Source organism: Amphiura filiformis, chromosome 17 (genome assembly GCF_039555335.1).
Source record: "Amphiura filiformis chromosome 17, Afil_fr2py, whole genome shotgun sequence".
NCBI classification, from domain to species: domain Eukaryota; kingdom Metazoa; phylum Echinodermata; class Ophiuroidea; order Amphilepidida; family Amphiuridae; genus Amphiura; species Amphiura filiformis.
In genome coordinates this window covers 31,840,042-31,867,255 of record NC_092644.1, presented here as the reverse complement: position 1 = coordinate 31,867,255, position 27,214 = coordinate 31,840,042, and the positions used below count along the sequence as shown (strand labels likewise).

The 27,214-nt window shown below is 37.7% G+C and overlaps 1 protein-coding gene across 1 annotated transcript; it reads right to left on the bottom strand.

The window, feature by feature from the left end:
- Positions 1 to 1,643: 1,643 nt before the first annotated feature.
- On the bottom strand, positions 1,644 to 26,270 carry LOC140137639 (tectonic-3-like). Its single transcript, XM_072159373.1, has 13 exons — positions 25,984 to 26,270; positions 20,705 to 20,825; positions 19,605 to 19,711; positions 19,079 to 19,215; positions 15,333 to 15,435; positions 14,463 to 14,581; positions 13,012 to 13,314; positions 12,540 to 12,665; positions 10,243 to 10,352; positions 8,907 to 9,047; positions 7,050 to 7,218; positions 5,633 to 5,779; positions 1,644 to 3,917 (listed from the first exon to the last, which is right to left on the bottom strand). The coding sequence occupies exons 1-13, from the start codon at positions 26,207 to 26,209 to the stop codon at positions 3,651 to 3,653; spliced, it is 2,076 nt and encodes a 691-aa protein (XP_072015474.1). The 5' UTR covers positions 26,210 to 26,270; the 3' UTR covers positions 1,644 to 3,650.
- Between the last annotated feature and the right edge of the window lie 944 nt (positions 26,271 to 27,214).

Sequence of the window (27,214 nt, the reverse complement as noted above, 5' to 3'; positions counted from 1 at the left end):
CCATACACCCCCTATGCAAATTATGTCCTTATTAACCCCCCACACAAGGAGAGTGAATTTCAAATGGGTGACTGAATGGGTGACCCCATTTGAAATCAGCATCCCTTGTGTGGGGGATTAAAATTCATGTCTTACATAGAGGGTGTAAGGAACTGGAATAACCCATTTAGCATTATTTTAATATATTGTACTCTTACTTTTTAGGATGTTATATTTAAACAGTGCCACAAAAATATATTGCAAAAAAATGCCTCACCCCCTTGCTGCCAATAAATGCTTGCCCTTCGTTCATAGTATTCACCCCTAGAGATGAACACAATTATTGCACCTGCCCCGAATTCTCACTAATAATAGGGATGACCATGAAAATTTCAAGTTTCTCCTGTATTGTAGAATCATACCTTAAATTAAAGAGCTCATTAAATGGACCATTTCAGTCTTTAAATGACCTCAATAGGATAAATGGTTCTGAAGTTATATGGCCAATTTTATATGCATGTTTTGAATAGGCAGTTTGGACAGATTATGGACACCAAGGAAAAATGGCACAAAATTTAATAATTTCCAGTTTCAAATTCAGTATTTTCAAAAAACACCTTTTCAGTAACCCTTGAAAATGGATTACATAATTTATACAAATACTCACAAGAAGAAATCATTTATAAATACAGGTTTTCATAAATGCATTCGGAGATCTGGTCTTGTGAAATTGCCTTTTTGTTCTTTATTTCTTTGTACAAATCCAAGATGGCAGTCACGGAAGAAAAATTATGAACAAATTTGACCAAAAAAATGTATCACCAAATTTTGACATTTTGTTATTTAAAGGAGTATTTCGTGATCCTAGCATCCTCTTTTTATGACATTTTTCAGTACATATTCACGAAAAAAAAGCATATTCCCAAAATTTCAGTTGATTCCGATTTTGCGTTTGCGAGTTATGCATGATTATGTGTATTACACTGCTCCATAGACAATACGTTGTAATTTCGTTCTGGTGCACCAGAACGAAATTCAAATTTCATGATATCTTTGCTAAACGAAATAATCTGCAAGAAATATTTTGTACATAAACATTATGTAGCCAGAGTATTCCAGTGATATAAAATCTCAACTTTTTTTGAGAAAAGTGGGGGATGAGGCTGTGGATCACGAAATGCCCTTTTAAGGGTAGACAAGGTGTTGTTGGTCGAAGCAACCAAAAAAAGCGATTTTCATTCTCTAGATCAATAAATTATTGACCAATAGCACCTTGATGTTTTGCAAAAGTGCATTCTACAAATTATATAATTTGAAAACTTGCTTAATTTATTGTTGTTAATGAGTTATGTACATTTTACAAAAGTGTTGTTGTTTCAGCCCTCTTTACAACATAACTCAAGAACCACAGGACCTACAAAATTATTTCTGTGATATTTGAATTCTTCTACTACGATCGCAAGGAAATGAGCAATGCAATTTTGCCAAAGCTCATTACCATTCGAAGATGTTGTGAACTACCAAATCGCAACACTTTAAAATAGTGTATTACCTTAAGTCACAAAACATGTAATAAAGTTGATTTGTAGTGACGATTTTTTGTGCGAGGTTTCCGAATTTTGCATCCAAGGCTCAAAAATTATCTGTCCAAAAAGTGCAAAATTGGAAACCTTGCATAAAAATATGTCACTACAGATCAACATAATTACATGTTTTTCTACTTAAATAACAAGTTGTCAAAATTTGGTGATACATTTTTTACACATGAGACTCATCCATGTGCTCAGTTTCTCATGGGGTGTTAGACATATGAACTATGCGACTGTTAATGGCCGCTAGCTGAAATCTACAGTATATCTGAATCAAAATTTGATTTTACTGCAAATTTTCTCTAAATTCCAAGTTATATTGGATGAGTCAAGTTTTGTTTATTATAATAACAATATCGAACCAATTTCATGTGCAATGTCAAGGTCATTGCAGAGTACATTGTGCATGTAGGCCTGCGGTACTGCATAATTAAGAGGGTCTAAATTTCATCATCCAATATGCACCCCTAAATAGTAATGATATTTTATGAAATTGCACATGGAATTAGATAAATATATATAGTATAGTATACAAAAAGTTTACTCACCTAATATATCTTGGAATTTGGAGAAAATTTACAGTAAAATCACTCTTTTATACAAATAACCTGTAGATTTCACTTTAGCTAGCTGTGGACGAAAAATTATGGGTAGTTGTAACTGAAAGCATAAACTCAGCTTTACCAGAGGGGGACTTCCTGTCAGCTGATTGGCCAAGTTATAGATATATTAATTGATATTTAGGGGTGCATATTGGGACTTTTTCAAAACATGTTTCTGCCTATCTGACAAACAGCCTGATAATAATACTACTGATGCATTGTGTGTGCACTCAAGCCTGCAACCATTGGTCAATGCAGTGAGATAGTCTCTACATGGACAGCCCCCCAGGGACAGCCCCATTGAAATTGTGTGTGTTCAGTGCTGCATGTTAAATACAAAAGATGTCCAAATGAGTAAGCTGTTGTGCTGGTCATCCCTACTAATAAGTGCTCCTAAACACACTTACAGGTTACCACAGGGCTTCCCAAATTTCCTGTGACCCAATTTGTATAAGAAATATTTGGAACAACCCTCAGCATAATACAGATGCTGTTACTTTCCAAACTGAAACTTATCAGCAGCGTACTGGGCAAAATTTCCAAAGGGTACAATATTCAAGTCATCCCACCGAGTTTCCAGAATGACTTTATTGGGACAAACGCATGCGAAAACGTTTGCACATGATAAAATGGGTCAAAAGAGGGTTAAATGACCAATACACCCTGCATGGAGATGTATTTTTTAGAAATTTTCCCGGCAAGTCCTGCGACCCATTTGGAAAGTTTGGGAACTGCCGGGAAGTTCTCGACTTACATTGTAATGTAAAACATTATATACAAAATCAACATTTTGTATTTTTCAGTCTAAGGCCATAAACTTAATGAGAATTATTGCATTCCAATGGAGAACATGGCAAAACACAACAATAATGTTACCAATATGCTTTTCACTGTTTTGTCCATGTTTATCGCAAGAACATGTACTGATAAATAATAATAGCCATGTGCAACATGGCAAAACCTACCAGGAGAAAGTTCAACTTAGCAATAGTATCAACCCAGGATGTTGAAATAGGATATGGATTGTTTCCGCAGGGTCGGACAGTGAGATCAGCGACCTACATGGAAAATGCTCTCATTAAATATATGCTGTTATCCATATGAGTACAACTCGCATCTGTGAGTTACTCAAAACTGACCAAAATGTGCATATATGTGATCATCTACCACAAATCAGCTGTAATGTCAGCATTTACATTTTTTGAGATATTGGACAGCTAGGCAACTTTTCATCAAAATAAGTTTTACATTGATAGATTACACGTCCCTGTAGTAAAAGAGTTAGGAAATCCTTTGTTTTTTATTGTTTTTTGAGGGTTCAATAGACCATATCTCAAAACAAGCTCTGCTAACATTACAACCCATTCGCGACAAATTTCAACAAAACAGAAGAGTTAAATAACAAAAGGAAAGACCTAATCAGTATCAACCTAGAACTAATAACAATAAATAAATAATATTCTACTTAAAAAATACAATATCATAACCTAATATCCCATGACTGTACATATACTACAACATAACAACATATTAGTACATAGAGTAACCTAACATCTAATTGTAATCTAGTGGAGCTACCAAATGTGAATGGATAGAAGAAATCATTTGGCAACTTGGAGTCGAAGCTTGGTCTTTCTGCCAAGACTGCTTCCGGATAATCGGATGTCTCTACAAAGCCTACGGAGGAAGCGACTTCGAAACTCTGGGTAAGAGAATCTGCTCCAACTTGACAGTAGGCACCAGAACACTGAAAATCAATTAAATTGAAAATAGTTAAGTAACAATTAAAAACTAATGACATTACTTTATATTATAGTCCCTAAATGCATGTAAACATAGTATAAACTGGATTTCATGTAATTATTGAGGGGTATTGATGGTGACTTTTGCTAAATGTATTACTAGAGGAGGGCAGCAAATTAGATATCATGTCATTATTGACTGGAATTGATCATGTTGACGGTGACATTTGATAAAAGTATAACTATATTATAGAGGGCAGCAAATTAGATTTTATTTTGTTTTTGACTGGTGTTTTGTTGGTGACTTTTGCTCATTTGAAGTATTTAAGCATTTCTACTTTGGGTGAGTGCCCGGGGGGGGGGGGTTCACTCCCATTGTGACCTGTACACCATCCGCGATAATAAAAAGCAGCGTAAAAAGGGTAGTTTTTCGGGAGTAGGCACGATACGTGAGTATCGTAAATAGGGTGTCAAAAACACGAAAAATTGGAAAAAAGGGTAGCAAAATTGCAATTGCTAGTACGCGGAAATGAAATTTAGCGTATGAAATTTGATGCAAGGAATAAAATCCCTGTTTATGATGTGAAAACAGGCGTGTGTTACTTGTTTAGGGTATCATTTAACCAAGGGTTAAAAATCCTTATTTAGGGTACTTTTCAAAAGTTGATTATCGCAGATGGTGTACAGGCCACAGTGGGAGTGACCCCCCCCCCCCCCCAGGGGTGAGTGAGTATTTAATTCCCAGGGTAGTCAATCACCCTTCATAAACAGCTTGGCTATAAAAACAGTTAACCAATTTGTCATGCAATATCATATCACGACATGGACAAATGTGTACTGCAAAACCAACATGCGTGGCAGTTTGAGACATACTATTTGTTTGATTAACATACCGTAAAAACTCGATGCACAATTAGCAACCTCTTTAGTACTTTTTTTCTGCGACAACTTTTCTGCGACCTTTTTCACAGAATCATTTAATGAATAACATGTCAAGTTGACTAACCACCCTGCTCCCAATTTCAGCAATGTACAGCACTAATTGTTTTGGGATTTAAAAAATTTTTGCTCAAATGAAAGATAGCTTTTTTGAATCCTTCAGCTGCAACTAACTGGCAATAAAAGTCAAAATGATTTAACTTTATATTTGGGCCCTCCTTCTACTAGTCTTCAATTAATTCATACATGTTAAGAACAAACAACAACAACAAAGCTTGTAATGATTTGAAAATCAATGCAGAATGCAGGTTTTTCCCCTTCCGGCTCAAAACTTTCATTCTTATCCACATAATGAAAAATTTCACCAATTTTTCACTTAAATTTTGTTTTGTTTTTAAAATCTCGAAGACAAATGTGTACTGCAAAACCAACATGCGTGGCAGTTTGAGCCATACTATTTGTTTGGCTAACATACCGTAAAAACTCGATAATTAGCATATGTGCTTACTATCGAGCGCTTTTGAAAACATAAAATTGTACCAAAGTCCCACGCTTTACCAACTGAGCTAATGGGGTTGAGACACACATTTTGTATATAACTATGTGTATCGATGATTTGCTCAAAACACCTTACACTTTTGTGGATGGGGCTCTTCATGTTTGCATGTTTTAAAAAGCGCTAAGCACATATGCTAACTATCAAGTTTTTACTGTCTGCCAAAATAGGCTTACTGGGTTAAAGAAGTCCCTATTTATTATGACAGTGATAGTAATTACTTACATGATATTTAAGTATCTTTCCTTCAGCATAGTTGTATCTCACACCGATGACTTTGGCTTGAGGATTAGCTAAGGAGCCTACGTTGGCATATAACACTTCTATATGCAATGCCATGACCATGTTGATGCAAGTACCAGATGATGGACTCTGAGGTAGGAGATATAGTGGAAATTAGTGGTTAATTGCAGAGATACTTGCTAGCATCATGCTACTTAGTTTTGTCAGAACAATTTTAAGGTATATAAATACTTCTGACATACAGTCAGTCTGCTCTGAAGTACGAAGTACCGACACGAACGCACACATTGTGCCGACTATGAAGGCACGCATACCTGCAGCAGAGACGCAGCACTGCGCCCTGTTTACGCGCTGTATATGCGCGCATTGTTACGTTGTACTTCAGAGTGGACAAACCATAATGCATTGAGGATACTCTATTGTGCAAGACAGGGCATGATGAAAATGAACTATATTTACTCGCCAACACACCCCCACACACACCCCTCATGTGTTTGTCAGCAAACATGGACCCTGTATTGTTTCTGATTTTCTGTGTCTAACCAGGGACTTTGACCCAGTTTTACACATATTATACACAATTTGTTTGGATTTTGAACAGTCTACCAGGGACCGATTTTTATATCATCAAGTACCAAAACTAAGACAATCCCCGGTGGCAGTAATATCCACAGTTGAAATATCAAGTTTCATTTAAAAAATGTCTGCGTTTGACAGCAAACATACACAAATACAAACTTACAAAAATGTAAATTAATTGCCATGTAACAGATGATGTAAAAGACTACAGAAGTCTGGACAGTATATCTGTTTTATTACAATAAACGTTTTACACAAATTTTATAGAAACCTTGACCTGCCATCTATATTCACTATTCCATGCATTTTTATATTTTGTTTATAGACCATGGCACATGAAAAGAGATCACTGACTTTCCACAAATGAATACACGCCCCACAGATGGCAGGTGTGAAAACAGGTGAGCATCCTTGAGTGACAGCGATGAGTGTACAATATATAAAGACATACACCCCTTACCCAAATTGTGTGAAAACCAGGGCAAACTGGCCATCTTACAAAAACTAAGAAACAAACATGAACTAAATAAGGGATGAAATCAAAACTCGACTGCCGGTTCCGGGCGGTTCAGTCCGGTTGGAGCCGGTTTCTATTGTTCTACACAATGGAACACAGTTCAACCGTCGGTCAACCGGCGGTCAAGTTTTGCTTTCATCCCTAAGGTCACCATGTTTGACCATTGTAAGGTGACCAGTTATAATATTTTAGGGTATTTGCGCATTGAGATTTGACTGGCATCATGTCCCCATATGGATGGTGTCCCCTGTTGGTTGATAAAAGCACTTTGCACACCTAAAACTATTTTTGCTGTCTACTTACCGATGGCAACCCTAATAAGTCATCAACAATAATTGGCACCCAGTCACCAACAACTTCCACTGCCGAGTTTCCAAACATGGCTACATATTCAGGCATCTGACCAGTCAAGGCGTTGAGAGCACTAGCTTGGATGAATTCACAGATGTTGGATACGTTCTCATACGAAACTCTGAAAGATGAGATAAAATACAGGTAGCTAGGCTAAGAAATTGAGTTTTGATTAATTTCTTCATGGCATCATACCTGAGTTGCATTAGACTATTTCGTTTCAAATCCACGCACTGTGAAAGATGCTAGAAATATCTTCCACAGCAGGGAGTAAGAATTTCAAATGGAATGAACACGTTAGGTCCATTTGAATTTCATACACCCTCTGATACAACCCAAGAGAGAGCGAGTTTCAAAAAGAGTTAATGTGCTAAATTCATACTCCCCATGTGGAGGAATGTCCAAAATCTTCCACAAGGGGAGTTTGGACTTTAAACGGATTACCCCATTTGAGATAGCATTATTAAAGAAGTGACTTTCTCTTGACCCAAAGGCTGCGAGTAAAATTTCTCATCTGATTTATTAGGAATAACCATCTTTCTTTAGTCTATCATCTTCAATGTGTATCTTTCTCTTCATTCAATACAGGTTAACATGTTTACAGGCTTTGTCATGGAAACACACTCACCCAGAGGGTAGCATTTGAGATTGAATCTGAGATCAAATTCATTCACTCACTTATATCTGCCTAATATGCTTACAAAAGGATGCAATGGGCTATTCCAGTTGAAATCAATACACCCCTATGGAAGACATGGCCTTAATCTTCCTCACAGGGAGTGTAGATTTCAAATATAGTCTCCCATTCAGGTAACCCCATCAGGGTTTTCTTTAAGCATTTTGCTGAAGGGGTATTTTCAAAAAATTTTGACCCTTTCAATTGTGAATTTTTCCTCTGAAGGAGTCAAAAACATTGCCCAAGGGGTATTTTTATAATATTATTTTTGAAGACATTTTTACCAATATGTGTGTTTTTGGAGCCATAGGCATAGATCCGGAGGGGGGGGATCTCCCCCAATATTTTGCCATGGGGATGGTCCATACAATCATCCCCCAATGTTGACGCCTGTATATTTGGCCAAGTTTTGCGTGCTTCGCACGAATTTATTCCACTTTTGCACCATATTTCAACAGTTTAGCTTCAAAATGGCAATTTTTTTGTACCATAAACTTATTCTTTCTCAAAAAGGTGCTGGATTAACAATACTTCCAAGACATTTTTTTCACCCTCCCCCCTCCCCGAGTCAAAAAGAAATCTATGCCACTGTTTGGAGCAGTGGCGGATCTAGAGCAGTCAGAAGGGGGTGGGGGCAATTTTAGAAGAAAATAATAATATTTAAAAATGCCCCCTGAGAAGTAAGATGCTGACAAAATGTGATGGACCTTACATATCGAGAGTAGGTCCTAAATGCCAAAAGCCGAGAATAAATGCACAATATCGGGTGTTTCTCTATTCAAATCTTGCAATATCTGAGCAGCGTGCGTTTTCAAGATTTTATGCGCATTGGACTTTGGGGACTATGGATTTGAAGGAGTCAGAAAAGTGCCTGAACGCGTAAATATGCGCGTTTTGTGCATTAAAGTAAACCCTGAACCCCATTTGAAATTCACCCTCTCTGTGTGGAAGATTAAGGTCATGTCTTCCACAGGGGGTGCATGGATTTTTACTTCCCACACAAGGGGTGTAGATTTCAAATGCAGTCTCCCATTCAGGTAATCCCATTTGAAATTCACACTCCCTGTGTGGAAGATTAAGGCCATGTCTTCCATAGGGGGTGTATGGATTTCAACTGGAATAACCCAATTTACCTTATAGTACACCCTGATCTGACGTCTTCACCAAAGGTGACAGGTGTCCTAGAGTCGGCATCAGTCACACATGTACCATCTGCCGTACCTTTCACTATGGTCAACCAGTTGTTCCGATCATTGCCAAGCTCAATGGATTTTCTACAGAACAAAATATGAGAGTAGTTTTATCAAATCAACATGCTGCCAATGTGACATATACAAAGAGTCAAGGACAAAACATTGTAGGTTTAAAACTTTTGTAGGGATACACTACTTGGGGCAACACACGTAACTTGAGTCATCAACAGGTGGTGTATGACGTGCATTCCCTAAATTCAGTAAATTTTCATCGTCAACCGTGTAATTGAATGGGATTATTTTGAAATTTTAAAACGCTTGAAATATCACAAACAAATAGGCCTATGTTGATAAATAATATAAATACAAGCTAAAACCGTTGGGGTTCGATAATGAACCCCACAAAACTAACTGAGTATATGGAAAATGCCATACGGCGAGGCGGTTTCACGAGTTGCCGGCTCGATCATGTCATCCGCCGCCTGGTCATCAACAGGCATTGCATAGATACAATATTGATAAGGTATTGACACACAATGATACATCATAAGATATGGGAGGGCGCAATACTGCATTGACTGGATGAGATGAATAAAAACCGCACTTAACATGAGGCATTAACATCTTATACAAAGGACTCCATATAATAGACATTTTCAGCACACATCCATTTACACTTTTTGAATCAATTAATTGTCCTGGATAACATCAAATTAATGCAATAGAACTGTACCATATATGTTATGCATGTAGGTTTGCATGTTTAAGTTGTTTTTCTTCAGACTGTATATTTCAAGCTTACTCTTTTCCAAAGGGTTTAACAGTAATGCAGACACCAATGCAGTTTGACCAAGGTAATGGACTATTCCAGCTGAAATCCATACACCCCCTATGAAAGACATAACCTTAAGTATGGGGATTTCAAATAAGATTACCTGAATGAGCAACTCCATTTGAAATCTACACTCCCTGTTTGGAGGATATATAAGGCCATGTCTTCCATAAGTGGTGTACGGATATCAACTGGAATGGCCCAATTATATCAATTTCACAAAAGACACGGTGGTGTATGTAGCTCCAGGATTGTTTACAGAGGGAGTTATGGGCTACAGTGATTGTCAAAGACCCACAAATCTAAACAAATCCTGGTGCCAGCATCCCAGGGTGGGGGGGAGGGAGGGAGATGAAAATCCCACAGGGGAGACAGGTGTCCCTGGCCATCCCACTGTAAAGACAAATACTCCTAAAGAAACTTGCAATAACACTTTTGACCTACTTGATAATACCATCAGGTTCTGCCAATTGCACCAGGTTTCCTGCCATTAGGGGCTCACCGATGACATATCCAGGGTTACCGCTACGCTCAAATACATCAACTTCATCAAACTAGAAGTAAAGGAAAAATACAATCATGATGATGAGTGCTAAATGATTATCTGAATTGATACACATACCCATAGTGGTACAAAACCAATAAAAAATCACCTTAAATTACAAAGAACATTGATGTGAAATATAAATCAGCGGGTATCTTTGAAAGTGGAATAATAAGATGATGAAGGTTTTAGCCTGGCATCCAATCAATAACAATCACATACGCACAGACTGCTTGATGACTGTTCATGGAAAATATTGTGAAGCAAAGTATAGTAGGAAACTTTGCAATACATGGCTTCTGGTGATAGAAGTTTTCCTCAGATGGCTACCCCATCTTTTATCGGAGAAAATTCTGAAGAAAGAATAATTTTCATGTGTTTGGATCAAAGTTTCAAATTTTAATCATTCAATATAAAAACCAACAAAGATGTTCTTTCATGAATGTGGATCCTGAGTTTGTCCTCCAGAAGTCTCAATTTGACTGAAATTCCTTCCCACAGCAATAACAAAGAAGATGGATTAACCTCTGAGCTGTATTTTATGCAATACACCTATTACCTTGTGGGAAATAATTTGGTACAAACTGACTTCCGGTAGTGAAACCCACGATCCATGTATTGAGACAGAACCACAAGTTTTTCAGCATTAAATGTGTAACATTTGATCAAACTGGTTAGAAATAATTGGATGCATCATGCATGTAAATTCCATGAATAGTAGTACCCCAGCTTTGAAATTAATAAAAAAATGAAATCATGCAAACAAATAATTTATGCCAAAATAGAGCAATGTCCGGTTGTGATTATTTGAAATAATTTTTAACAAGAATCGTACAGTAGTGTACTCTGCAGATGATGTATTTGATGTGTTAAAGTTAGTTTTATGTTAGTTTGACAAACTGAAGGCAAACAAAGTGACTGAAATGCAATAGCTGCCCTGTGAACATTTGGCAATTTACACACAGTATATTGGGCTCATCTACACATGGCAGCTACACACGGCGGCTATTGCACTTACCCACTTCTGGCACTGAGCAGTCGAAAGGTCAAAACAACCTCTTTATGAAAATAATGATAATAAAATTAAATAAAATACAACATTGTTCAATAACTTGAACAAATGTCCTAAAATTCAGATCAAAGAACTAATATTAAAAATGTTTTTAAAAACAACACCCTTGGGTCTAACCAAAAACAAAAATACTAAAAACAAACAAATTAACAATCTCTTTTAAAAATAATAATAAGATGGAAACAATTTTTTTAAAAAAAAAAAGACAGAGAAAATGAAAACTGCAAAAAAGAAGTTGAAAATTAAAAATAAGTTTCTGCTCTGGTAACAATATTTTTACCTTAGACCATGTAAAGTTATAGGTGAAAAACAAGGAGTGAAACAGGTGCAAATGTTCCATCCTGTATCTCTTTGGTGGGTTACTTTGCTAAAAGACATTTGAGAATAAAACATGTTTGGTTTGTGGATGCGATTGGTATGTGACAGGTGGGATGGCAAGCTAAATATTCAAAGAAACACTCGTAATGAATTGGGACAACCAGGGGTGTTTTCATCCTTCTCTTCTCAAAATTTACTGTGATTTCATGTACAGGCATGGCTTGCTGTTCACAGGCTCACTTCACTGACAGCTCAACATCCCCTCAGAAGGATAAAGAATTCTCATGGATCCTTAAAATTAGTATGGGGAAATATATTTCCATACTGTCATACTGACAAATCTTATCTTTATTTTGCGATAGGCCTTTTCATCAGCTGATCGGAAAACTTTTAAAAAAATCAGTTCATACAGATGACTTATGCGGTAAGCAAAAACTGCACGATCAATCACACACTGGCGACATCGCATTGGTGGTGGTGTGGTATGATTGTTCACACCAGTCATGCACCATGTTGCTATACTTGATGCAGCATATTGAACAGTGTCCACTGCGGGACCAATATGTGTTCAAATCGCAAGAAATTGATTAGTTGAATGCTTTTTTGTAAAATCCTCCCTAACAGGTATATTGCATGGATGACAAGGTATCCCATGGCAAAACTCAAGTTTGTTTGTTTGGGTCCTGATGCGTGCAGGTTCAAGCAAAATGCTCAAGCCTAAAAAGCATATAATTATAAGCATGCTGGCCTATATGGGAAGAAAAGTGTACATTAAGTAAATAGTACTTGATGAATCCATCAGATTACCTTTATAAAGCTAGTCGAGAAGAACTGAGTAAGAGACAAGCCATCCATACTGTGTGAGCCCAATACTAGTTGAACCTCTGCATCCGTAATGCCATTGGTGCCATTGTGAGTGATGTAGTAGTTGACCTGTAAGAGAGACATGAGAGGAGAATAAGAGACGTAGACGGAGAGTTGGTCATCCAAAACATCACATCAGGTAACAGTGTTACCCAAACAAAAAAATACCAAACCTATTTTGGAAATTCCAGGTAAGTTTTTTTTGTTCCTTTCCGAGTCAAAATTTGGACATCCTGAAAACAGTTTTTTCACAGTTCTGAACTGTCTTAAACATGAATAAAGTGGTATACAGTAGAGAAATATCCCAATTCACACCTGTTTGAGCTATTTATAAAAGTTAATGAAGCCTATGCATGTTTTGGCTATGGCTTTAAAATAAATTATAAAAAAAACTGACTGACCACACAAATCTTACCTCCTTAAGGATATACTCGCAAATCCCTGATGTAGAATTATAATCTGGTATTGGCACATTACCACCATCAAAATTGCATGGTATATGCACTCCCAAAGTTGATTCACAAAGGACAGGTTCCCTGACTGTGATCTCCAGGAGTTCTAAACTGTCGTATAATGAATCATTATCTGAAAACGTGGTGGGGATGGGAATGTTTGTTGCGTTCGGATCAGTAGTTGGTGTGGGCCGAACTGTAGGGGTCTCTGTCATGTTCACAAGGCGTGGATCGGGAGGAGAGAAGTCCTGAAGAAAGCTGGGTGTCTGTAGAACAACACAAGATAGGAAAGAACTTTATAGGAACTTATATCTATTGATTATTACATTCCGTACTACATTCATAACCTCATGAATATGGCCGATGTGGGTGATCCAATCATATTTTATTTGTAAACATGCAGATGCAAATGTACATCATTAACACCTCACAATTGACCGCAAGTGCGTAATTGTTCCAGTCTCACACATATATAACCCATATTATTTTTCCTTAACACACAAACAAGCGCGCTGAATCGCAGAGAGTTTAAGCCGCATACTTGTGCATCATGTATCAAATGCGCATTAAAACAGTGAGCGGAAAATAGATTTCCAATTATCTTTATGGCAGTAATGAGTTATAATACTTTGCACCATGTGTTTTACAGTCATTGCGTGAAATTATAAGGGTTTGTGTTAGGCCTCAGAGTGTTTTGTTTTTCCTCAGCATATTACCTGTTGCCGCCATTGGTATGACTGGATTAGATTGTGTCACAAATATAAACATAAATGCACACACGAAAGTCACAATACTATGCCGCAGAATCTCGTCTACAAGCATCTAAATGAGGGTTTTTTGATGAAAGAGATAAGAGGCAGACACCCTCCACAAAAACATTACAATATATAGATTGGTCTTACAATGATACATGTTTGTACAGTCTTCTGTATCTGTATTATAGTTGCTCACACTCCAAATAAGGTTTTTGTGGAAAGTGTCTGCCTTTTGAGTCTTTCATCATAAAAAAACCACATTTAGAGGCATATAACATGATAGTTAGCATATGTGTGCTTACTATCAAGCGCTTTTGAAAACATGAAATTGTTCCAAAGTCTAGTGCTTTACCAACTGAGCTAATGGAGACACACATTTGCAGGTTTACTTGTTCGTATATAACTATGTGTATCGATGATTTCAAAACCCTTTACACTCTTATAGATGTGACTCTTCATGTTTGCATGATTTAAAAGCACTCGATAGTAAGCACATATGCTAACTATCAAGTTTTTACAGTATGCTTGTAGATGGAAAAATCCTACAGTATTTTTTTGGAACTTTTTTGATATCGCATAGAATACACATCCTAGCAGGATGCATGAAATGAAGTAAAATTGATGTCACTTATGCTTACCAACTTTTGAAAATGACTTACTGTTACAATTTTGAATCCTGTATAGTAGGACAAAGCAGACAAGGCTGGGTCTCCTTGGCATTGGTCTTGTAAGTTGGATATCCTCCTAACACACTCTGTTCCCTCATTATACAAGTAAGCTGTAGATATAAAAAAAAGTTTTCAATACCGGTACTTCTTACTATTATGTTTAATTAGATCAACGATATGAATCTTTGTTTTTATATACTATCCTTTATACGTTAACGAAGTGACGTCATAATCAGAATAACTACCACAGCAATAGATGAATACAATTTTTGAATAGATCGCTCTGCACTACAGCAGGTTGCACACCTGATCACCTGTCTTCAATCATATAATAGATTGAATACAATACCGCTCTTTTCAAAGAAACTTATCTTACAGGTGCAAGTGATTAGCATTTCTTTGACATCTATGGTTCAATGCATCGGTACCGCATGAACATTGTAGTGCGGAGCGATATAGTCAAAATTGAATTCATCTATTGCTGTGGTAGCTAATCCGATCAACTACGTCACTTCGCCAGCGTATTGTGATTGCAGATTGGCAGGTAAAATAATTGTATCCCCTCGCTCCTGGCCCCCTCACTCCTAATTTGCAGCAGGTGCATTGCAACAGATATGAAGCATAAACAGGTACATTGACTTGAAAACTAGACCTATTAAATAATGTGTTCTGTAAGATACCAGGCATATATAGAGATGAACAGGGTACTGTACCAGTTTCAACCTAATTAGTGCCTGGAGAGTTTAAGTCAGCCTTTTCAGTCAGAATCTGTAAAAGGCACTACATAAGGGCCAGGCACAAATTAAATCCAATACAATAGACCTTATTCTTGTTGTTTATTTTAGAACTATATCAACTTACAAGCTGGATTGCCATCTTCACATTCACTGGTATGTAGTGGCGCTGGTAAACCAACGACTCCTAGAGACAAACTCTCATAAATGGTGTAAATTGCATCTCCTGACTGCATTGTATAAGAAAACAACAAGTAAACAAAAATTGATCAAAATAGTCTGTACATTCTTGCAAATATATGTACATCCATATCAAAACGATGCACTTGTCGGCTGCTACATGTGTCTCATTTCACATAATAGCTAGGAATAAATACCAGACTATCTAAAGTGGACGTCACTTCCCCAGATCACATAGTTTAGGAATATGTTCTCTGTATTCCTAAATCAAGTGACTTTGGTATGATTTGAGGTGACCTCCACTTGAGATGAGTCTGGTATTTATTCCTAACTATTATGTAAAATAGGACACATGTAGCAGCCGACAAGTGCATCGTTTTGATATGGATGTACAAATATATTAAATTGTCCCATTCATGTCGCACAGTGTCGACTTCCTATTCGATAAATATAAATTTAATACTCCGTTGATGGGCGACTGGTATTTCACCGAACGCAAGAAAAGGAGTTCTGTCTGATTGGCTAGCAATCGATCGCTTAGGTCGCTTAGTAGTCAACTACAAACTCAAAACTGAGCATCGTATTCAATTCGATTGAAATCGATATTCTATTATTGCCGTAGATAAAGAGAGTGATAGTGTGTCAATAATGTACATTGTATTGCAGCTGGATTTCACATGCATTCTTTTATATAAATTTTTTCTCAAAGAGTTGAATATGATCAAACTTTTTACTCAGGATTTCAAATTTTTTACCCGCAAATTGCAGTTAAACATATCCACAGCAAAATACCGGTCCTCACTAATTAGTGTATTTAATTTCCAGTTAGTGTATTTAAGATAAAACCTGACAACAAATAAAATTTTCTTGCAATAGAAATATCATATGGGATACTGATATGGTAGGCCGCAACCGCCACAACGTGGAGCTGCTACGCGTAGTTGACTTTTTGCTCCGTGGAGCCAAATTGACCAATCATGATCATGTTAGAGTTTTTCATTACTCGGAGGTAAAACTGACTAATTAAGTACGACTTACTCATTACGTGAAGCTTAATTTATTCATTAAGAATTTGCCAGACGAAGCGTCACGTGGTTGCAAGATATCCTCGGTCACGAAAGTTATGATTCAAAAAGTAGTTTATGAAAAGTACGAACTGACTTATTATTAAGATGGACATGCACTCATAAGAAACTCATACAGTATTGTACATAACTATATAGCTAGGCAGAGTGGTGGTATACTATGCACACAGTTCTGCGATCTGCAGTGTATCGCCGGGAGCTAATTTGTATAACCTGCGCGGTGTCCCTGCGGAATTCTACCTTCAGCAAACTGCAAACCAGTTCGGATTTACTTTATATACTAGTAGTAGGCCATACATACTGTAGTTACTGTCCGTTTTCCTATACACAATACTCAGTGCGCTCACCATTGACGCGTGACCTCTACAAATAGTGTATGTTAGAAGTATAGGCCATTGCCTAGTTGACGTCACTACTGTGTAAAAAATAACCGGCCAATATTTAAAGAATTCTCTGAAATTCTAGAAAATATAGTTTTGTAACATGTCCTAAATTTTTAGCTAATTTAGGTGTAGAGCTAATTTAGGTGTTTGGAAATATTGGTACTTTTGTACCAAAAAATATGAAGAAATTATTTCTAACCCGTGTTAAGTCATTAAGCTTCTCATTTTCAAGAACGCTGGTTAACAATAAGCAGACTATTGTCTCATTTCGTAAACAAAAGCCCACAGTATTGTTACCTAGCGCTCGCCTTATAATCGCTCACCAAACTGAAACTATAATACCAGCTCATTGCTCATTGCACAGGTAAAACAGACACAAGTGCAGTGTGTATTTAACCAGAGAAGATCTGATGTAACATAGTTGAGCCGTTTTCATTGAGTGCTATCTTGGTTTAATAGCTTTTAATAGGGTTTAAGTCCTTCAAAGGTCGTGGTGAGTTCTACTGTAGACATGACTGCATCATGATTATTTTTAAGTCAACAACATTCAACAATATGATCACCGTGATAGTATGAGAGTATCAGTACCGTGGGAGTCAGTGATCCTGGCCTGACACAGTAGACAAACAAACAAACAAACACGCCACACACATGACACATGCATGCAAGGTAACATTGACTATACACTAATCAAACAATGGTATTGATCCTGTACAACTGGTCGTGGTTTATTTACAATCGATTCATTTAAAATCCCCATAGTAAACATTAATTTTGGCAAGAGTTTTCTCTCTCTGGAACGAGGATGCATCCACTGGCTCCGCGTAATGAAAAGATCTAACATGATTGGTCAATTTAGCTCCGCGAAGCGAAAAGTAAGCTACGCGTAGCAGCTCCACGTTGTGGCGATTACGGCCAGCCATATATTGATCATGCGAAAATCGTAAAACATAGAATAGAAACAGTGTGGCAGGCGCCAAAATCTCAAATTGTATGCTTAGCCTGAGTTGCACGGCCTATCTCGAATAAAATCACCATGCGTAGTTGTTGAAAAACGTGAGGATTCATCGTACTATCACGGCAATTTTTAACACGAAGATATAGGGATGATGACGGTGTGTGTCGATTCACATGTGGATTTCAATAATATTTTTTAATTATAAAAGGACAATTATTCTTCAAATTGGTACGATAAGATTCCTGGATTGCAGCATGGAACTTATATTATTTTTGACATCAAATAAAGGTAAATAAAGGAGGCGAACCTGTGAACGGAGTATCCATCTCTTTCATTGGCAATTGGGCCAGACTATATAATGTTGCTGTTGGAGGATCGCTACACCTCCTCCACAGTCAACTAGAGTCTGTTACCTTGGCAGCAATAAAGAATGCTGGTACCCATTTTTTCTCACTTGGGTAGAGAGAAGTAATTGAGGTCAAGCACCTTATTCTAGGGCAGTGGGCACCACAATATGCATGTCCACGGTGGGCTCGAACTCACAATCTCACATTCATGAAACCTGTGCTCTACCGCTAGACCACACATACCCTACTATTTTTGACATTTGGCTTGTAATGCAATCTCTTTGTACATAGTAACGATTCAGCCTTCCAGAAACTCTCGGAGGCAACTTGACGTTGACATGGTGGTGTCATCCATTCAAAAAGCACTCTAACCTGTATAAGAATTTATTTGAAAGTGCACCCCTAAACAAGCATGGCAAATGTCATTTCAAGATAAGCACTGGCATTATCTTACTCTAAACCATACATTACACTTGGGATTTGAGATACAACTCCCTGATTTTATTTTGGAAAAAACACTTAAAACTCTCAAGGTCAGAAAGTTTACCTGATTTCATACACGTTTGTTCTCAAAGGACCCTTGATGAGATTTCTTGACCAAGAAATACTGTACATGTACCTGTATTTCTCAATTTGCTTGTTTTAAATATGGTACACATATTTGTGTGTTTTTATTTTTGCGGTAGCTGTTTTTCGCAAAAAAAATTCCACTTTTACAGTATTTCGTTCTTGAAAATTACCCTTTTGATGTTAATCTTTGTTCATGGATGACACCCACTGATCAATTACCAGTGGACCCACCTGGGTAAAAACTCAACTCAAGTTGTATGACTCCAGTGCAAGTCTAGTAGAACTCTGTATTCAGCACATCATTATCTAAGTTGTGCATTATTTTCAATATACATTGTGCAAATACATACCTTATAAAAGTCTGCATAGGTTTCATTTTGGTATGGTGGTGCAGCATAAGACGTATCTCCATATTGGTCAGTCAGTTCTTCAAAACGCTCTACTGTTTCAACTGTCTGAGGAATGGTATAGTAATTCCTTTCTTCAACTGAGAAAAGCAAAAATGACAACAAATTAATCAATTTTTTTTTTCATGGAGCAACAAGAGAAGTTCCTGAATCCTGAATCAAGCTCATCACACATTCTGTTTTCCCCTCATAACACAAGATATTTCATAACAACTTTTTATAGACATAACTTTAGAATATCTTGCACCCAGTGCTTGGTTGGTTCATATTAGGGGATAAAGCTTAATTTTCTCACCTAAATCTTCTGGCCATAAGAAATGAGGTAAATTTATGTGCCCTGTTAGTATTGTGCAAACTTTCAAAGTTATTCCCTTTTTTTGCAAATTTGAAAAAAAAGCATACAAGCAATGCTATCTTTTTCAATTTAACACTGATACAAGTCAGTGGACTCATTTTGTAAGTTGCTTACAATTATCAGTTACGATGCAAAACAAGCTTGGATTAGATGTGTCTACCGTTTCTGGTGTATTCTCAAGAAAGATGATGTCACTCTGAATGCACAAGCGCTCATCAACTCTGAAAAAAGGAAAAGAAATGAACAAACTTTTCACTTTGGAAACATTTCCAAGATGTTTGATTTACTTGGTGAAAATTCTTCACCATTATTTGTTGACATCTAGCATATTACGTCAATGAGTGACATATTTTGTTCACATTAATTTTGACATCCAGCACCAAGGGTATGGCTATGGGAGGGTCGGGGCACATGTGAAATTCTGGCTATGACCTTTATTCTTTCAAGAAGCTAAAGGGTTTCTTCCATTACCATGATTTGAGGAAGGGTGCTCAAGTTTATGTTTAGGGAAGAATATGCCGCTCAGAATTTGGAATTATCGCTGCCAAAGTCAACATTTTTGGCCAATTAACTTAAAAGGACATTTAGGTTAGATATTTTTAGGAAAAATATGTGGCCCATGATTGCAGCACATCCCCGTATGTTCATTATAATTTATACTGAGTAACCCCCATGATTGTAAACAATTTGGACTATCCCCTTTTGTATTCACTCAGAACTACAACATTCAGTTGTACACACAAAAAAAGTGAAAATATCCACTGAAAGAACTAGGTCTAAATCCCACTGAGATAGAACCAAAAGAGTACAGGGAGGGCAAAATATTGTACCTCTGGATTATGTGCCCAGCAAACTTAGATTCAAGGTGTGTTGTTGTTTGCATTCTGTTTATAACACATTCCAACAAAGATGTGCTGCTGCATCCACAAACCTTTGAAAAACTCAAGCATAAAGATAAATTAATGACACTATTTGACCCTTCAATGGGCTATTCCATTTAAAATCCACACTACCCATGTGAAAGATTTTGCTGAAGTCTTCCACAGAGGGAGTATGGGTTTCGAATAGAATAGACAATTGGGAACTTCCATTCCAAATACTCACTCCAGTTGTGGAAGATAGAAGGTAAAGCCATAATACAGGGGGACTGGGGGAGTATGGGTTTCAAAATATTAACCCAGACCAATTACATTTGGCCTAGTCTCATCACTTACACATTGGTATCTTCAATACATTCACTAAATGTATTTCTATCATCTGTGGTGCAGTCTGGATCACAACAACAGTTTACATCACAACCATTTATAGTCAAATCACAAATGCATGGTCCCAGATCTGAAATGAAAATATATCACAAAGTCAACTTTTCTAGAATAAACACAGGAGGAACGCAGTATTGGAACTTGGAATTAAAAAAATGCACCTCCATTTTCTAAAAAACACACCATGATATGAAAAAGGAACATTGTCATGCTTCAGCAAATCTGATTAGATTTTGAATGCAATGGTCTCTAGCCTAGAATGTGAAGCTATCGGTGAGCAAATTCTTGGCTAGACTTCTCGAGCAAAGCAATGGACAGGATGGAAGTTCAGAAGTAAACACAGCCGATCACGACAGCGACAGGCGATTGTATCAAAAAAGTTGCTAAAATTACACCTCAGCAAAATTTTAGAGTTCTCGAGTAACACACAGCTGGTTCTGGTTTTCAAAAAAATATATATTTTATGTGGATCTGGATCTGTTTGTACGAGTAACCCTCGTTTCATCTTTTCTGTTTCGAATTCGGTTTCAGTTTTCCGTTTCGGATCTCATTGTTATCAATCCTTTTCTAGTCTTTTGTTGACTACAGAAAAGTTGAACGAAGATAAGTTCTGTTTCGGTTTCGGGAGTTATGTTAATTTCTGACATGAAAAACGTGAGATGAGAGGGTCGGTGCTAATCTAGACAAAAGAAGTGTCTAAATTGTACGGTCGTAAATTCGCGATAAATTGTACAGCTTCAATTGACATGCGTTGGGTGTATAGGTACTTTAGCCTAGACGGGAGTGGCTCGTGAAAATGACCCAGAGTAGAAACATATACATTAATATACATTAATCGCTAGTAATCAGTGTTGCCAAGAATTAGGTATAGGGGGCTTACTTGTTCACGCATCGTGCAAAAATCGGTCAGATGAGATGAGATGAGATGAGATGAGATGAGATGAGGAGATGAGATGAGATGAGATGAGATGAGATGAGATGAGATGAGATGAGATGAGATGAGATGAGATGAGATGAGATGAGACGAGAAGAGAAGAGAAGAGATGAGATGAGAGGAGATAGAGAGTGAGAGGAGAGGAGAGGAGAGAGAGGAGAGGGAGAGGAGAGGAGAGGAGAGAGAGGGAGAGGGGAGGGGAGGGAGGGAGGGGAGGGAGGGAGGGGAGGGAGGGAGGGGAGGGAGGGGGGGAGGGGAGGGAGGGAGGGGGGGGAGGGGAGGGGGGGGAGGGGAGGGGAGGAGGAGAGAGAGAGGAGGAGAGGAGAGAGAGGAGAGGAGAGGAGAGAGAGGAGAGGAGAGGAGAGGAGTTATGATTTTAAAATTTGTCCATGTTGATGATAGGCAAACTGCTTAAGTTTTCCAACTGCATAGAAGGGTAAAATTAGCAACAAAAAGATGAATTAAGAAAGCCCAAAGTTTACCAACATCAGTATTACAACAACATCGGTATTAGAGGACATTCAAGCGAAAGGGGCGCTAGACCACTAAATACACATGTCTTCCACACACAGTTGGTGTCCCATAATCTCGTCTTATCCATCCTTGTTTATTAACAACAGGTATCTACAGTACCTCTGTTGAAATAAGCTGAGGGGAGGGAGGGGGGAGGGAGGGAGGGGAGGGAGGGAGGGAGGGAGGGAGGGGAGGGAGGGAGGGGAGGGAGGGGAGGGAGGGAGAGAGAGGAGAGGAGAGGAGAGAGAGGAGAGGAGAGGAGAGGAGAGAGAGGAGAGGAGAGGAGAGGAGGGAGGAGAGGAGAGGAGAGTAGAGTAGTTAAATGAGTTTATTCAGTTTACTAAAATGTGTCCATGTTGATGATAGGCAAACTGCTTAAGGTTACACGAAGAAACGATAAAAAACGATAAAAGACGTATAAAGTTGTTCTCTAAAACCGCGTTTTCTCAGCAATCAAATATCGCAGTGAGTCAAATGTTGGTGCATGGACGTATCTTAACATTATTGTTGTGTCTTTATACAAACTTTTAGAATCCGTTTGAAAATCCTTCGTTTATATCATTTTTACGCACCGTGTTCACAAGATCAAAAACACGCTCCATGCAGTTTTTTCAAATATTCGCTCCGTATAAAACTACGCCGAGTGATTGTTTTCTCCTTTTTGTATTGAACTACAAATCGACCAAAGAAATAATGTTGCCATGGGGAAGAACCAAAAACAGTACCGATTAAACTTCATTAGCCCGTTTTTGGGCACAATTCTCGAGAATCTTGTACCACAAAACACTGTTATGTTACATTATCGATATCTGGATTGTGGAACATTAATTTTGATTTCTAACTGCCTACATTATTTCTCAAAAGTATGTCGATTCCTTTCCCATTTGAATTTCACTCCAAATTTAAGCTACTTTTGCAAAAATCGAGGTTTTTCGCCATCGATACCTCCGACATTTACAGCGGTGATGAGATTGTTTACCATAAGAGCCTGGTATGCACTATTCCATAATAGTCAGTTTGAGCTCAATCGATTTCACAGATCTCTCAGTAGCTCAATCGGTTAGCGCGCGGTCACGTTCGACTATATAATACTATAGTTTTGAGCTGGAAAACTTTGGTACGTGTTCGAGTCCCTATATGGTCCATTCCATCTACGGTATTTTATTTTATTTTTCTCTCACTTTTTTTCTTTTTTCTTGTTCGCTTTTTCTTTCTGACTGCAGCGATTGATTGTTTTTGCCCGCTTTTTTTTCATTATATAATTCAGGAATTTTTAGGCTATACTAGTCTAGGCGCGGCCTATGAATATATTTTTACAAATTAGATTAACAAAATATTGGTTGTTGGTTTTGTTACTGTTGTTGTAGTTATTGTTGTAGGCCTATATATTGCATAATCAGGGTATAAATAGGCATACTAGGGCTATTATAGCCTATAGAAGCATTGATTTATTTCACGACAGATATCATCCAGGATAATCTTAAAATTGAAAATTTAGAAAATCCAAAGGAAAATTGTCAAAACGGCTGCCCACAATCACCCCCCTATCAGCCCATATGGTCCTATCATGGTCGCCCCTTCCCTATCCCTGCAACATATAGGATGACTCACGAGCCGCGGTTTGTCCGTGTTCTAGTTCAGATTGATTGAGTTCATTCTTTTCTGCGTGGCTGTTTCCATTATTAACTTCCGCCCCTCTGGAATCAAGCCTTGAAAATCAATTGCATTTAACCTTAAGTTTTCCAACTGCATAGAAGGGTAAAATTAGCAACAAAAAGATGAATTAAGAAAGCCCAAAGTTTACCAACATCAAAGGCCTATCGGTATTAGAGGACATTCAAGCGAAAGGGCGCTAGATCACTAAATACACCGGTCTTCCACACACAGTTGGTGTCCCATAATCTCGTCTTATCCATCCTTGTTTATTAACAACAGGTATCTACAGTACCTCTATTGAAATAAGCTGATTGGTACTTCAAAGTTAACAATGAATTCAAGGAACAGATCAATATTTAACACAATCCCTTGCATTTTCGTTTCTGAACAATAGAGCTCCCGAAACAGAAAAGATAAAACGAGCCTAAGTCATTGTAAGGCATTGTCAATGATGGCCGCAGAAAAATGAAAAATTTTAAAAACAGACATTTGCCCATAACTTTGTTGATATTTGAGCTACATACATGGTTGACCCCTCATTTTTTAAGTTAAATGATCACCTTTTTGAACAAAATAATTTCCATGTGAAAAAACCTACTTGAAAATTTTGTGATCATCATGCCTAGCATTGGACTTGGAGTGCATGAAGGAAAACAACTTATCGCATATTTTTATTTGCAGAGAGTCGAACCTGTCACAGTATAGGTATGCTAAGAAAGTGAATTCAAATTTGCCATCAAACTGCATCATTTTATATATCAAATTAAAGCCCTTAAACAAAAGCCAAAACTGAAAACCTTTTTTTCATCACTTTCCGTAGCAAAGTTACATCTTGTCAAAGATTGACTTTCATCAAAAAGATTCAGCTAGCAAAATTCCCCAAAATGGCATTTCGGGGGTGTTTCTAGATCTTAGTCTCATTATTTATGATAGCAGCTTTTTTAAAATTACAATGAATCATGGAACTGCTATCAAAATCCCTCTAAAATTCCATGTGCGATTGTCTGATCACCATAAAAATCATATATTTGGGTCAAGTGAAGTAGGCCCTATAGAAAACATATATAGGTTTCCTTGACCAGCCTGTTCTTTTACATTTCTATGACTACATGTATGACATGTAAAATATGTACCGGTATTGAATAGGCGAATTTGGTTGACTAGCAAATGTGTTAACTAAGGTTTGCCTGGCATACCTACAATGTACATGTACACAGTACTCAGTAATGTGATAACTTGTGATACACTCCCAGACACTAACCTTAACATCATTTTCCCGAGGCGCGGAAGTACACCAAATTGGTGTCGGGTGACCTTTGACATTCTTTTGTGGTGAGTGACATGGTCTTTCAATTCACGCCGAGTGTCCTTGACAGGCTTGACTATGCTTCAGTGGTCATGAAAGAATTCAAAAGATAACCTCTGCCGGGGCTGCCCCAATAATCCAAAGCTATTGTCTGAAACTGCACCTCAGAAGATGTATGCTAAGCCTAATTCTGTCCTCAAATGATAGTCAATTAGTCATATGTGACGTGTCATGTCAAAAGGAGACACTTTTGGGCAGGATCGTAAATGGAGAAATAGCCAAAAATCTGCCCGGCCCCGGGGTTGATTTTTCACAATTTGGGTTTGTTGCGAATTTGTGATGTTATTAATGTTAAAAATATTGTCTGATAGTTTCAGACCGGAATATAACTGGCATCTTGTATTTTTGGAGGCATTTTTCAAGGTAATTCCTACTCTCAGGCTCAGCATTGGCATTGGCAATAATATTTTTAAAGGTCGATATCTCAATTTCCAGTTTTATAATACCATAACTTACGAACTCAATATCTTCGCTTAGGAATGTTCGATTTCACTGGGGAAAACAGTGTTGTGGAGCAAAATATCTCTATATTTAAGATATGTAAAAATCTCAAAATTGATAACCTGCCCAAAAGTGTCTCCTTTTGATTGACACGTCACATATATAACGACCAAAAGATAAGTGACTGACTATCATTGAGGACTGAGTTCCGCAGTCTAATACACTCCAGAGTTCAGTGAATGCGAATGTTGTTTTCACTCCAGTCCTATTGTCAGCCGGTTCATGCCCGGATGTCCGACCGACAGAATATTATAAGCTTACCTGTATTCTCTGGCAATTCAGTAGCGTCCGTAGGAACGGCAGTGGTTGGTAATGGTGCCTGGCTCGTTACAACGACTGGTGGGTCCGTGGGAGCGTTGGTTAAAGGTGGGTCCGTTACTACACTATTATCTGTCGTAAGTGTATCTGTTCCTTGCTGAGAAGATGGCCAAGTAAACAAAAAAAGAAGAACAAACGAAAGCAGTCTTCCTCTTGAAGCAGACGCCATTTTGGTATTTTTGTTTTTCAAAACATGGTTGGGCGGTATCGGTATTTGTGTCCCAGACCGATACTGAACTAGACCATTAGGTATTGGAGGAAATACCTATGACTAGACTACCCCGTAGTCCACTTGCCCATTGTGCATAGGGGGCAGGGGCCTACTCTGGATATTGTATTTTAAGCTTAAAACTCTGATTTAATTAATGTGTGCACAATTGATAGATTTTCACATCTGATCTTTTCAGTCACCCTACTCCCTCTCTTTGTTAGCTTCCCCTTAAGTGGACTACTGAACACGGGACTCTATGGAGAGTTAGGCCAATTTCTGGCCTAACTAAAATTGGCCATGATGTAATGCATCTTTAAATGGATCTGCCTTGTGATTGGTCGCCCATATCTCGCTATGGTTTATCTTCTGGGCCCGCACCATTACCATTAACTACTGTGACCGTAACTGTCTGTGGTAGGCCTATCATTGCGGCGCTTTTGGGTTGACGCGAAAGTTAATCTCTCATCAAACATCTAGCGCGTCTTGTACTATACCATGGTTAGTACTTGTGGTTAATGGACTAAAGAGAGCAAAGTCCAGGGGGTAAAGTTCTGCTTACAATTCAAAGTCCATAGTCGAATTTTCGGGGTTCGCTATCAATAAAACTTGATTCCAAAATCAGAATTGTTCAGTATTAAAGTGAGCCATTATAATTATGCAAGATAATGTTGCATTCAATTACTTTTATTGTCACTAATCATCTGATACCGGGTAGGGCCTATAGGCCCTAGTTTTTAAAACTCTTTATGACCATTTTACTATTGAATACTTTAATTTTAATAAACATCAGTATAATTTTGAGTTCAACGAAATGGGTTCATCATGACTAATAATAACATATTTTTAATAAAATTCGTAATAAATTTTCATCCGGGTAAATTCATTCATTCAATCATTCAAGACATTCATTCATTTAACAATTAATTTATTCAACAATTCATTCATTCATTCATTCAACAACTC

Bases quoted from the DNA above. Each gene is read 5' to 3' on its own strand.
- LOC140137639 (XM_072159373.1), bottom strand. From the start codon at position 26,209: ATGGCGTCTGCTTCAAGAGGAAGACTGCTTTCGTTTGTTCTTCTTTTT. The intron at 19,712-20,704 runs GTAAGTGATGAG...TCCTTTTTTCAG, and splicing joins TGTATTGAAGATACCAATGT to AGTTGATGAGCGCTTGTGCA. The intron at 12,666-13,011 runs GTAAGATTTGTG...TCTCTCTTACAG, and splicing joins GCGAGTATATCCTTAAGGAG to GTCAACTACTACATCACTCA.